This window comes from Notechis scutatus, chromosome 4, assembly GCF_049901735.1.
Source record: "Notechis scutatus isolate UNSWTSFEM ecotype Mainland chromosome 4, rNotScu1.2, whole genome shotgun sequence".
In the NCBI taxonomy this organism is placed as follows: domain Eukaryota; kingdom Metazoa; phylum Chordata; class Lepidosauria; order Squamata; family Elapidae; genus Notechis; species Notechis scutatus.
Genome location: NC_142012.1, coordinates 102297770 through 102312446, shown reverse-complemented (window position 1 = coordinate 102312446; position 14677 = coordinate 102297770). Strand labels below are relative to the sequence as shown.

The following is a 14677-nucleotide window of genomic DNA, read 5'->3' as shown; positions in this document are numbered from 1 at the left end:
TGTTTACCGATCAGATCGTGAAAATCGTCGAGGAGGTGGTGTTGCTATCTTCTATAAAAATCCTTACATCTAAAAATATCCAAGTTACCCAGGAGCTTGCTCTTCCTGAGACCATCATCTGTGAACTATCCTTAAATATCACAATTCGATTCTTACTATGTTACAGAGCACCTGATTATGACATCGAACATGTAAACAAGCTAAATACATTACTAACATGGGCTGCATCCTGCCCATACCCTTTTATCTTTCTTGGTGATTTCAATCTACCTCATATTGACTGGACCCTAAATGATTGTACAACTGAAATCATACACACAACCTTCTACAATGCTACTACAAATCTGGGACTGGAACAACTAGTAACCAACAACACTAGACTAAACAACTGCCTCGATTTCATCTTCTGCAATAGTTTGAATTTAATTTACGGAATACAAACTAAAGAACCCTTTTCCAGTAGCGACCACAATATGATTGACTTTTGTCTCAACATACGTCCACACAAAAATCACCACAATGATGTAATTCCCAATTGTAACTTCAAAAAAGGCAACTATGATCTTATACACAACGATCTCTCATCCCTTGATTGGCAATCTCTATTCACTGGATGCAATACTGTTGAAGACCATTACAACATATTTTTACTTGAAGTCAAAAGAGTCATCAAACTATATGTACCAACAACAACTCCCAAAACAAAACAAAAAAAGCAGATTACCCATATCAATAAGGAAACTTCAATCCAAAAAGAGATCACTCTGGCGGAAAAACAAATCTGGTCACGTTGCCAATTTCAAAAACCGATACAAAAATTTATGCCACCAGATAAAGACCGAATGCACCAATTATCACATTAAACAAGAGGAAAACCTTCTAAGCACCAATTCCACCCGTGCTTTTTACAATTTTGTAAACAACAAACTAAAAGACTCAAGGTCCATCCCTCCCTTGATAGGACCTGATGGTAAAGACTGCAACAACGACACCATTAAAGCCAACATCTTTAACACATTCTTCGGCTCAGTATTTGTAAACAGCAATGGATCATGCCCAGTATTTCCTAGCCGCACCACAGATAACAACAATGATCTAATACATATCGATTTCACAGAAGACAATGTTGAAAAAGCACTACGCAACCTAAAACCATCTCTACCTATTGGACCGGATGGAATATGTGCCTACTTCTTAAGAAAGCTATCCACTGCCATAGCCAAACCTCTAAGCATAATCTTTGAAAAATCTTTCAGAACCAGCTCCTTGCCTAACCTATGGTCACAAGCCACAGTCATCCCCATCTTCAAAAAGGGAGACCCAAGCCTAGTTGAAAGTTACAGGCCAATCTCCTTATGCTGCGTCACCTGTAAAGTCATGGAATCAATTATTAACCAATCCATCATCCTTCACTTAGAGACAAATAACCTACTCTCCAATAAACAATTTGGTTTCAGAAAAAAACTATCCTGTAATCTGCAACTCTTACACTGCAAAAACATATGGACGACACAACTCGACCAGGGCAAAGCAGTAGACGCAATCTACATAGACTTCTGTAAAGCCTTTGATTCAGTGGTACACGACAAACTACTCCTAAAAATAAAATCCTATGGTATCTCTGGACAACTGAATAACTGGATAGAAGCATTCCTGTCAAACAGACAACAAATGGTCAAAATCGGGAGCGTACTATCAAATCCAGTACCTGTCAATAGTGGTGTTCCCCAAGGTAGTGTTCTAGGACCAACTCTCTTCATACTCTACATAAACGACCTCTGTGATCATATTAAGAGCAATTGCGTTCTCTTCGCTGATGATGTAAAGCTGTTCAATTCCACAGACAATACTGCTACCCTACAAAAAGATCTTGACTATGTATCAGAGTGGTCAAACAAATGGCAACTTCAAATCTCAACAAATAAATGCTCTGTCTTACATATTGGCAAAAAAAATCAGAAAATAAAATACAAGCTGAATAGTCAAGATCTTGTTGATGACTCAAGCTCTGTAAAGGACCTTGGAATACTCACCTCTAATGATCTAAGTGCTAGAGCCCACTGCAACTACATAGCCAAAAAGGCATTAAGAGTTGTTAACCTAATCCTACGTAGCTTTTTCTCTGGTAATATCACACTACTAACCAGAGCATACAAAACATTTGCTAGACCAATACTCGAATACAGTTCATCAGTCTGGAACCCACACTACGTATCTGATATTAGCACAATTGAGAAAGTCCAGAAATATTTCACAAGAAGAGTTCTCCACTCCTCTACTCGTTGTAGAATACCTTATGCCACCAGACTTGAAATTCTAGAACTTGAAAACCTTGAATTACGCCGTCTTCGGTCTGACTTAAGCATGGTATATAAAATCATACATTGCAATGTCCTACCTGTCAATGAATACTTCAGCTTCAACCATAACAACACAAGAGCACACAATAGATACAAACTCAAAGTAAACCGCACCAAACTTGATTGCAGGAAATACGACTTCAGCAATAGAGTGGTCAATGTCTGGAATACTCTACCCGACTCTGTAGTTTCTTCCACAAACCCCAAAAACTTTAACCTTAGACCGTAGATTCCAGTTTTTAGTTCCTTATCTCAATAACAATCCCACTTTATCATAGGGTTTCATTTAGAGAAATACCAGGAGCATAGCAGCAAAATACACCCCCTCTTTGCTAATAACTTACTGAAACAGCTTCTCAAGCAGCAAAGGAGGCATCTGGTTTCTTAATACACTTTTTATATAATATCTACTTTGACCTCGGGAACAATATATAGTTATCGCCTGAAGGCAAAACTCTTGCCATCCAATGTCATCAAGGAAAATGTGTATTATGGTTTTACATTAACTATTATTATGTAGATAATTGTCCATATTAAACTAGAGCTTTGTCTGTATTTCTAATGGTTGGGGGTTTATAGGGATAGGGCAATATGGTACCTACCAGAATCTTAATATTTAATAATGAAATCAGATTTTGGCATGCTGCAGCTCGGGCGCTGCTTTGACTCTTTTTTAAATAGCTGAAGGCCTGCTTTAGCCCCGCCCAGTAGCCAAACTGAGCATGCCTTGTCAGCACGGGAACAACAAGACAACAAGTGTCAACTGGGGCACCAGAGAACAGGGTGGCAGGAGTCCAAAAGGGCAAAGATGGGGAGAGATAGGTGATACATAGATACTTTATGAACATTAGTAGCCAAATTCTTTAAAATTCAAATCATTTCTATTTTTGAAAAAATCTGTGTTTTTCAGAAAAATTAATATACTCTCTTGAATTGCCAATTTGTGCCTCCATATATTAATAAGCTCTGAATTAAGTAAAGTCACAGAAAACTTTCTGTAATTTATCCTGTGTAATGTTAGTATTTCACTCAGAAGTTCTCTCTTCTTATAGGAAAACACTCTATTCCAACCCCTCCATTCCACCACCAAATTTCATTAAAATGTCCATTAGTCTATCCATAATTTTTTTAATGTTACTTTCTCCTTGTTTGGGGCATAAATTCCAACTATCAGAGCCTTAACCCCATGCAAATTATCTTTCAGTATAGGTTCTGGTGTAGCTGGGAGTGAATATAGAAAATAACCCCATTTCTTTCATTAAAAAACCCATTGTTTGCTATGGGGCTTTTCTTTTTGCCGGAAACTGGGAGTTAATGCTGATTTCCGACAAAAACAACACAAATTGCAGTCCTGTGACTTTGGATGCTGCAAATGGCTATAAATGTGAGCCAGTTGCCAAATGCCCAAAATGCAGTCATGTGACTACAGGGGAAAGGCAACCATCGGAACTTTGCATCCAGATCATAAGTACTGTATTTTGGCGGGGTGATCGTCATAAGATTGAACAAAGCAATTGGTTGTAAGTCAAGAAATACTGACAATACAACTTGATTTAAATTAGTAAAGACAAAATAATATAATAAAGATCTTGATCCAAAACTGAAAAATGTGAAAGAGATTAACATTTTGATAATACGAGTCTCTTTGCCATGAACTTCATGAACTCCCAAGTTATGGAAAAGGATTCCAGAATAAAACTAAATGTTAAAGTGTTTCAGATTTTCGAATCTTAATATGTTCTTCGTAAGGAATTCATTTTTCAAAACAAAATAAAATTCAAGTAAAACAAAGTCATGGTTTGATTAAACTCTATATGATCTGTTATTCTCCCAAGAATCAGGAAGATGTCATTTTAGATTTTAAATGCTTTTTATTTGGTCTTTCTGCAATGCAGTTTCCAGCCTTTTTTCCTTTTAAATAAATTTTAGCATTAATATAATAACTTAAAAGTGTGTCATGTTTTCTATGTCTACTTCAATTTAAGTTCTCATAAAGTTAAAAGCAGATAAAGTAAAATGTGAAATTTGATTAAATATGTTGGAAACTATTTCTGTGACACTGTTAAACCTTTACCTTAACTTTTCTCCAAAGGATTTCAAAAAATGTGCATTTGATTATATATCCTGAAAATAAAAGATGAGCAAAAATTTAAAAGAAATATAATAGGTCACGGTTGCTGTAGATGTGAATTTTGAAAGATGCTACCTGAGATCATAGACCGACCTGCAGCCACAAAACATCCTGCTTTGTGTGCATCCCCCACACATACACACATAATCTTTGTGACCCAACTGCTAAAACTCAGCAGTATTGTTTACCATTGTTTTTTTAAAAAAACAACTACCCAACCATCCCTCTCAATTTCAAGGCAAAAACCAGAATCTCTATTATGCCCATGTGAGCAACTTTACATGATTGCAATGTTTCCTGCACTCCACAGCATTTTCCAAAAATGTTTAAATGCAGCCGTCAGTTACCCAAGATTGTCCTCTCCTTACATAAAAAATAAATAAAACAATTAGCACTGCTGCAGATAATGAGTGAAAGAACTTGTAGAAGGTCCTCTTTGTCAAGCTTTGAGGGATTAAAAGTTGCCAAGATTTAGCAAATGTTCACATTCTTAAAATTACTTTCTGATTTTAAGCACCAGTTTCAAGTCCCTAGTCTTAAATTCAAGATAAGAACCTCCATCCAGTAACGTCAGTGGTGGGATTCAAATTTTTTTACTACCGGTTCTGTGGGCATGGTGTGGCTTGGTGGGTGTGGCTTGGTGGGCGTGGCAGAGGAAGGATACTGCCAAATCCCCATTCCCTCCCCACCCCACTAACCTGCTTTCCAGCTCCAATCTCCTGTGCAGGACAACAAAAGAAGACCCAGCCGATCAGCTGGGACTCAAGAGGCAGAGAATAGATGGGGGTTCGCTGGTTCTGCGAACTACTCAAAATTTCTGCTACCGGTTCTCCAGAACTGGTCAGAACCTGCTGAATGCCACCTCTGAGTAACATGCTTGTGTGAACTTTCCTATAGAGGGGTAAGCAGTGCTGCCAGAAAGAAAGGAAAATGCATGGTATCCAATGGCCCAGACTCAACACTACATCCTGTCTGGCATGTTAAGATACCCCTTTCTATCTTGCGTGGTTATATTGGTATGTTGTATTTCCATAGTAGCAGACCTTTTGTTTATTTAAATAATCCCAAATAGTGTTGAACATTAAAAGAGTTTAAGGTTGGAGACTGAATAGTAAATACACTGGGAAACATTTGCATATTTGCTTGGCTTTTATAGAGTTTAATAGAATGGAAGACTGATAAAGATGTCTTGCAATTAAAAGGATGTAAATTGCTAACAGATATTCCATTTGTTTTCTCCCACTTTCCCAGCTATCCATATAGTGAAGATTGTTGCCAGGGAATGCAATACATGAACACTAGATGTCCAGCTTGGTGTGACAGAATCCTTATGTCACATTCTGCCAAAGAAGTTGTTTTGAAGGTAAAAATTTATTTGAAACAGTTGGGTATGTTCTTATACAATTAGTTGTATTCTATCCACTTCCATGGACCCAAGGTAGTTTATAAACAATGGAAATGGAGAATTTAAAAAAAAAACATGTACCAAGGCAACCTAGCTCCATCATCCACATCAAAAGTATGTCAACACAATACTTTTTAAAGCCTTCCAAAACATGAACCTCAAACAGAACAATGTTTCATATAATGAATGCTGTGACCAAGGAAAAACAGTTCTGGACCCCTCTTGAAATTCATATCCTACTTTTTCACCAACTGAGTTCTTAGGATAACTAACAAATAACTAACATTTGACTTGTTCCCTTATCACAAAATGTATGAACTCTTGCAGTACAATGGGTCTGCCTCTGAAGACCACTTAGAAGTTCCTATGGATGAGAAAACAATGGCCTGCATGCTGATTAGGGAAAGCTGCTACAGCTATATTTGTGTTGCAGACTGTGCAGTGACTTTTAGTAAGCTTCTGAGTGCAATTCAAAGTGTTGGTTTTTACTTTTAAGGCACCATTATAGCTGGACACCTAAATATCTTCTTGATCGCTTTCCTCGGGAGGATATGCTCATCCTTTTCTTTGTCTTTCCTTGAACATATTTCTCTTGAGAAGCGAAACGTCCTCAAGGAAAAGCAAAGAAAATCCAGTTGCCTTTTGAAAAAGCCTTTTGAAAATCCAGTTGCCTTTTGATGGAACAACCATCACCTGGATGACTGAGAATTTCCATAGACACTGCAGCTGGTAACATTAGCAGATATTACAGCCACCTTACTTCACCAATATGTAGCTGTTCTCTGTACCAGCTGGATTTCTAATTCATTGATATTTGTACCCTTCATTTTGAAGCCCAACATTTAACTGCTCCCTTTTTTAATGAAATAACTTTCTGTTTTTAATTTCTTCTTGCAGTAGTATTTAACATGGCAGCAATATATGATTAAGATGGTTCAGGATATGGTTCAGATGCTGGAATGGTTCAGGATGTAGCTAGATCTGTTAATTTAGTTCAGGGCAGATCTGTTTGCATATCTGAAGTTCTTCTTTTCTGGGAACTAATGCATAGAATGGATTTCTTTTTCTGGAACCCTTGGGGCCAGATAAAAAAAATTATCATAGAGAATTTTTCCAGACCTGGACAGATAATCCTCAGCTTATGACTACAATTGAGCTCTAGATTTCTGTTACTAAGCGAGACAGGTGTTAAGTGAATTTTGTCCCATTTTGCCACCTTTCTTTCCACGATTGTTAAGGGAATCTCTATAGTTGTTAGCAACACAATTGTTAAGTGAACCTGGCTTCACCATTGACTTTGCTTATCAGAAGCTCGCAAAAGGTGATTGTGTGACCTCTGCAACCTTCATAAATATGATATAGTTGCTAAGCATCTGAATTTTGGTCACATGACCATGGGGTTTGCTGCAATGGTTATAAGTATGAAAAACAGTCATAAGTCACTTTTTTCAGTGCTGTTGTAACTTTTAGCAGTCACTAAATGAACTATTGTAAGTAGAGGACTACCTGTACTGATCAAAAGTTTCCCTTGCTAAATTTCTTGTATGTGGAGAAATTTACTATTAAAACCTTACCATACGAATGCTGACTCTAAAACGTAATGGGGAAAGTCATTGTTCTCAATCTGAATTTCCCATTTTTAAATTGAGATAAGTGAACAAACAAGCTTTAAAGCCCTTTGCTAGCTTTGAGATGCTACATGGGAAGTAGTGAGAATAAGATTTCACAACTGCATTGTGAGCCCCTGCAGTTTTGTTTGATATTTGTTTGTTGAGGGGGAGAGTTTTTATCTATGCCCAAATTAGTAGACAGCCATAACCATCAGCTCCACACAGTGGGCTTTACAGATTGTACAGACATGGGTTGTAAACAGCTTTTGCACAGCCTCATTTATCATGCCATGGTCCGTTACCTCCCTAGCATGTTATTTTATGCTTGCTGAGCCCTAACACACCAAAGGTTGCCCGCTGTTTGGGAGTCACAGAACTGCCTGAGAGCATAGTGTAATGAATGCTCAGCTGAGTGGAGCGTGTTCATGCGCTAGTGTAATTTGTTTATCTGTCTAAAGATTATGCACTTGAAAATCTACAATTTGATGCTGCCTTTGTAAATTATCAAGTCGTTTTTGATGAATGTATCTCCACTTCCGATAGCAGTGGCATTATGAGCTTGAAATATTAGAAAGTGTTCATGCATGCAATGCAGAAGGTTACGGTTGTGTATGTGTGCGCGCGCACGCGTGTAGATAGATAAAGATACAGATTTCTAGGCAAGCATGCTAGGAAGCAAATGTGACCCTAAGCTTTCCTACTGCATTAAAAATAATTCAGTTTTAACTTTATAGTCCAAAATGTGGCTGTTTTTATATAAAATTCTTACCCAGTCAACCTTGACTTGATTATAGATGAGGGAAAGCTTGACCGTTTATCATTTGAAATAAATTAGGGTGGTAAACCAATTGCAAGCACAGCTGCGCATGTACGTATGTATGAGAGATCTGGGGAGAGACTATGGGTTCCAGATTTAATTATCTCCCAGTTTAACCAGCCTGAGAAATTGCGAGGCAGTCTCTCTCTCTTAAGTCATTGCTTTAGCAAGGTCATTATGCTAGATAAACAAAACAGATGTTGGAGTGGTCGATGCAGTAGCAAAAGCTGTGGCAATGTAATTATCTGTTTGAAGGGAAGAAGGGAATAAAATGCCAGTGCCGAATGGAAATAAAACTGGGTAGTAATAATTTTAATAATGTTCGGCTGCTGCTACTAAAGTCAATGGCACAATTGTCCTTGATGTTACTGTTTTCACTCTTTGAAGCTTGTAGTTGTGTCAACATCTAATTGAAAGCCAGAACCACAGAAATCAAAACTTAATTCCAAAGAACTTTATTTAAAAATGGGTCTTGGTGAAGAAATCTGACATACACGTGCGTGTGTGTGTGTGTGTGTCATATTGTTCTTTTTCCCGTTTCTATGTTATTTCCATTTTTTATCAAGAGATTTAACTAAGGTTACATTTAAATTTAACCAAGGTTCATATCTATTCTGGTAAAAAGTTTAAATTGGATGCATAAATCAGTTTTATGAGTGTCCTAATCAATTAAGACACTTCATTTGTTTGTTTGTTTGTTTGTTTGTTTGTTTGTTTATTTGATGAAATTTCTACACCACCCATTTCACCTAAGTTGCTGCATTTATGTCAGAAGCACTGAGGTGCTTCCTGGTTAAAAGGATTAGCTGGTGACATGACTGTTGCCCTGGGGACCCCCAGTTGGGGACTCCTTTCATGCCCCTGGCATGAGCTGGAAGACATGAAAGGACCTTGCCACATGGCAGCTCTCATGTCTCGAACGCTGCTCCTATCTCACCTAAATGACTATTTTAATAATGAATGAATAATTGGGAGCTTAAAAATCTGAGATTGACAAGTGTTTCAGATAAAGACAACAGGACTGAAAACACTTTAGATGAACGGTCCCCAACCTTTCCGGTTCTACAGACTGAATGAGGGGGGAGAGGGGATAGTTTCGTGCATGCGCCACTTGCACAAATGCAGCTTCGTGCACGCACTTGCCGCTTGCATGGGCCAATTCCTATGGGCCATGGCCTGGCACTGAGCCACGAACCAGCTCTAGATGACCTTATCAACTTAAACATTATGTTAAAATTAATCCATTCAAACCAATTGAACTCAAGTTTTTCTACTATACCAACATGGTTACAATGGAAGTGGATGCCTTGATACTAAAATAAATTCAATTTATTGTGTATGAAGTTTCATCCTTAATTCACATGCTAAACAGAGTCACTTGGATTAAGATACAGCCTTATTTATTTTAGTTAATTAATTGACTAGTAAAAATCTCATAAGATAATTGATTAATAGGTTTGATCTGTTGACAGTGTTTTATAGAAGATGTATTAATGACTGCATCTTCAGAGACCTGATCATTTCCAATTAAGCTTTCATTTTAGCTAATTTTAACAGTTTTAAGTCCTGTAATTTTTAAAACTCACTCAATGAAATAACATGGACATGGGCTTCTGACTGGATGCTCCAATGATCTTTGCTAACTTTGGAGAAAGCATGGAATGCAGGAAGAGTTGCTGAAATCCCCAGTTCTACACCTTCTCGCTGTTTGTATTTGCTGACTTAAGTCAAATACAAGTAAGTAGAAATTGTTTGCAGTGCAGTAACAGAATTGAAGGTGTTTAACTCTATGCTCTGTAGACTTTGGAAAAATAATGGGTGCATTGAGAAACTTCCTTGAATGCAGCAAGTTGCTTGGTTTCGTTTTGAAATGTGAGAGTGTATCGTTTTTAACATTAGCGATCCAAAGTTATGTGTACCTCTTTAAAAGTAGAGATCATTTAGTTCTATAGTCAGATTTCCAGAATTCTAGTTAAAATATGACCCACCCTGTTAAGTTGCTATATGGTTGTAAATTAATATCCATTAATTAATATCCAATTAATATCCATTGTAAATTAATATCCTTGAAAGCAAACTGCTTTCTCCATCTATAGCTAAAGTAATATTTAAGTCAAATAATAGTATCAGAGTACTGCATTCTCATGATGCTGTTAATTTTAATAACCCTTATTTTCAAACATCATGTATGTATGGTAAATAATTAAAAAAAATATTTTTCAGTTAATTTGGTTTACCGATCTACATAACTATGTTTCTGAACCCTGGGCAAATGCTTTCCACAAAATATCAATACTGACTAGAAGCTTCTTTTATGTTTTCACTCAGTCTGAAAATGATGAACGGCAAGTGGTGTATGACCATATAGGACCAAATGTCTGCATGGGGGACCACAAGGTAATCTTATTTACTTCTATTATGGACACCCCAGTTCATTTGGGGCAGATCGGGTGGGGTGGGCAGTTGCAGGTAAATTGGATCTGGAAAGACACCGACCTCTGACAGTAACCAGAATACTGGTTATTCTGGCAGAATATGGACCTAGTGCAACAGGAAAGGATGAGCAGGATTCTTGGCAGGCATTTGTGCAGTTGCCCAGCCTTATTCAAAAGTTACCTGCAGACATGTTTATTTTCATGAGAATTAACCTGCATTAACTATTCACATAGCTTTTATGAAAAAAATCCAGGTAATATTGTCCTAATTATGCAAACAACTTTTTATTTTTTCAAAACAGAAAATAAACCATGGGGGGGGGGGAAACACACAGTATAGCTATGCTATGGCTTTTTTGTTATTGTTGTTAATACAGTATTAGAAACTAGCTCATGGAATTTTACAGACAGTGAAAATTTTATAGGAGACCCAAGGATCGCTTCCTCCCTCGTAAGCATTCATTCATGTAAAATACAAGTTCTAGGCTGCCATTTGATCAGAACTGTCACTCTAGAAAGTAGTCTAGGGCTATCGTAAAGAGTGCCCTCATATAAAACCCAGGGAACGGATTAGGTCTAATTTGAGGGCATATTTCAATACGATCTGGATAGGAGAAGACTTGAGGAAACCTGTAGGGTGAAAGAAGAGGGGTGAGGCAAAAAGACTTTGCTTTTCAGAGTGTTTTATGGGACAGTTAATAGAATAGAGAGATAAAGTTGGAAAGGGAGAAAAAAGAGGGTGAAGAAACATGATTTAAAAACAGCCTACTAGAAACTGTTCTCCCAAATCTGAAAAGCATTGGTTTTTCTGAAACATCTCAGAAAGCAGTAAAAAATAGAGCTGCCTGCATCCTTGAATGAGTTGGCACTTTTTGCCTAAAACTGCATTGGCACAGAAAGCAGCCTTGTGTGCTTCAAAAGACATATTTTGATAAGATTTACAGGTATTTGAAAGAGGGGAGGTAAGGCTAGTTTGGAGGGCAGGGAACAGAATCCCAAAAGAAGGCAGCGGGGGAAACCCCTTCCATATATTTGGCAAGGAAACTCCTTGAACCTTCCGTGAAGTCATGAATAGTGGTCCTTAATTCAAAGGCAGACGTCATTATTGGAAAATTCTGGTTTAAACTAATAACAGAATGACGTCTCTTCTGGTGAAGTTAAAACGGTTTGGGAATTTCTTTCCTTCACCTCAAAGGATGGGGGCCAAATCAGAACTTGATCCAGGCTCAGTAATGTCTACAGTGGACCCACTGTAGTCCTTGATTTCAGAGGACCTGAGCTTAACCCCCTTCCCCTGACCCAGCAGCATGGCTACAGGCCCCCACTGCCTCCTGGGATCCAGCTTGGGAGAAGCCATGTAGCACCTCGCCTCGGGAAGGGCCACCCCCTAGAACAGAGGTCTCCAAACTTGGCAACTTTAAGACTTTTGGACTGGCTGGAGAATTCTGGGAGTTGAAGTCTACAAGACTTAAAGCCCTAGAAGCATTCCGGGTGTGCAGCCTATGGCAGCTTTACCTTTTAACTGCCTTCTTTTTCCTCCGCAGCCCGTGTTCCTGTCCTTTCGAATAGCCGCTGGGGCAGGTAAACCTATTGCCAATATGCACAAGTGTTGTGTCGTGCAGTGACGTGGTGGTAAATATCACGTTAGATTTTTTTCTTATCTGCTCTTCCCTCTCCCTTCCCTCCCTTTGAAGGTCTAGTTTTGCTTCCTTTTCCCCTTTCTCACCCACCCCTCTTTTTGTGGGGCATTGTTTGCTTTTCTTCTTGGCTTTCTTTTTTTTTTAAAAAAAAATCTTCTTGGTTTTGAAAAGAGAGCAACAGCTGTTCATCAATTCTACAACAGGAAAAAGATGCCTCCGACATGAGAAGATACTTCGGGAAAGTTCATTATAGCGAGGAGGAAGAGGAGGAGGAAGCTTCAAACTCCCGCCCATCGCTTAAATCGTGACAGCTCTAGCCATCCATCCATCAAGTCCTGCGTGCCCTGTTCTTCTTTTATTATTATTACTGTTCTTGTTATTTTAGGCTGTTTATGCTCCACTAGCTTATTTCTGGCGTGGACACAAGTCCCCACCACCCCCAAAAAATCTCTTATACCTCACTGTCTTGTATATTCTTGTGTCATCAAAAGTGGACTTTTTATTTTTATATGGCAATGCCTATGTTATACTACAGTCTGGTTGCCAAAACACACCTACAAAAAAATCCTCATATTAATTTTTTTTTTCCACAGTGTTTTGTGTCTTGGATTTCACTGTGAGGTTTGTGTTTTTAGTTGGTCAATGTGGAATGAGTGTGTGCATACATGTATATATGTAGACACACTTTCCATGTTAAGACCGTTTTTTCAGCACCCTTCCCTAGCTTAAAGCCAGGTTGGGATTTTATATATTGCCTTGTATAGAAGTCCTGCTGTGTTATTATTGTTGTTGTTTGATCCTGTGATATTTGGGGGTGGGAAAAAGGATCCAAGTTTGTTTTGTTTGGGTTTTGTTTTGTTGTCCTTTTTATAACTTGTTTTCTCATGTTATTTACTATACTGCCATGTTCCATGGTTTCTGAATCACACAACAGCAGCTGCTTTCTATACGTGTATATATTTATATATATATTGTATGTGAGTGTGTATAGAGATATATATATATATACACAGATATAGAAATAATTTATAATTACAAACGGTCTTGTCTTTCCTGATACAAATAAGACTTTTTCCAACAATAAGATCCCTGTTGTCCGGCAGGAAATTCTGCCACCGGGTTATTCACCTCTGGATTAACTTGCAACCCGAGGGAAAAGGGAGGCAGGGTCCGCCGTGGGAAGGGGAGGCTGTTGGACGCTTCACATACACACACAGACACACACCCCTCCTGAAACGCGTTTCCTCCACGGTAGAAAGGGCCGGCTTTTCACGGAGACACCCCCCCCCTCCGGGGGCGTCTCGTCTCGCCCGGGCTCAGCGCTGACCAGGTGTGAGGCGCGTTTCAGGAGGCGAGCGTGAGCAGACCCCATAGCGCCAGTTAGTTCTCCCGTGGGAAGGATGCGGCATGGGCCCTTCCACTAGGCCAGGGCTACAACCCCCCCGCAGCTCGGGGGCCAAACGAAGCACGTTCGTGAAGACCAGACATAAGAATCGGGGATTTGGGGGGGGGGGAGGAGGAAAGGGACCAGCCCCTCGTCGGGGAGCGCTTGTTGACTCAGGGTCTCAACCTTGGCAACTTTAAGACTTGTGGACTTCAACTCCCAGAGTTCCTCAGCCAGCAAAGCTGGCTGAGGAACTCTGGGAGTTGAAGTCCACAAGTCTTAAAGTTGCCAAGGTTGGAGACAGCTGGCTGAGGAACTCTGGGAGTTGAAGTCCACAAGTCTTAAAGTTGCCAAGGTTGGAGACAGCTGGCTGGAGAATTCTGGGAGTTGAAGTCCACAAGTCTTAAAGTTGCCAAGGTTGGAGACCCCTGGACTAGAGGAGGGTCGGGAAAGCTTCGTTGAGAGCTCTCTCCCCAGCCCCGCCCTCCGCAGTACAGCATTAAAAGGTGATTAAGGGAGTCTGTTGAAGAAACACACGCGGGGAGCGCTATTGAATTTATTGGGAACACTACCGAGCTCAGGGAACGGGCGGGGGCGGGGTGGGGGGAGTCGGAAGACGCCTTTGGAGAACAAATCAAGCTTTGCGGCTGGGAAGAGGGAGGAGGAGAAGAACGAGAGGGAGAGAAACTTCCGAAGGAAGGAAGGAAGGCAACGCCTCCTAGGTCCCTGATGAATCCCTACAGGAGTGGGAGCCATTGGACGCGGGTGGAAGGACACGCGGCCGCCTAAGGCTTGGGGGTGGGGTTTTTGGGGGGTTGTTGCGTGGCGGGCTCACTGCGAAAGAAACGAGCATTCTGGTTCTCAAGCAATAAAAAAAAGATGATCATGGTTTCAA

At 39.5% G+C, this 14677-nt stretch overlaps 1 protein-coding gene across 8 annotated transcripts in view; it reads left to right on the top strand.

Moving 5' to 3' along the window:
- Positions 1–14677, top strand: part of INPP5A (inositol polyphosphate-5-phosphatase A) — a 255053-nt gene extending 240376 nt beyond the window's left edge. For 3 of the 8 annotated variants that reach the window (XM_087964259.1, XM_087964253.1, XM_087964254.1), the window contains 4 exons: positions 5743–5854; positions 10652–10720; positions 12303–12339; positions 12570–13698. In XM_087964259.1, the coding sequence (XP_087820385.1) occupies positions 5743–5854; positions 10652–10720; positions 12303–12339; positions 12570–12706 (355 nt within the window). In that variant the 3' untranslated portion in view covers positions 12707–13698. Of the gene's footprint in view, positions 1–5742; positions 5855–10651; positions 10721–12302; positions 12391–12569 lie in introns of all 8 variants that reach the window. The other 5 variants (XM_087964256.1, XM_026670710.2, XM_087964255.1 and 2 more) reach the window with 3 other exon arrangements.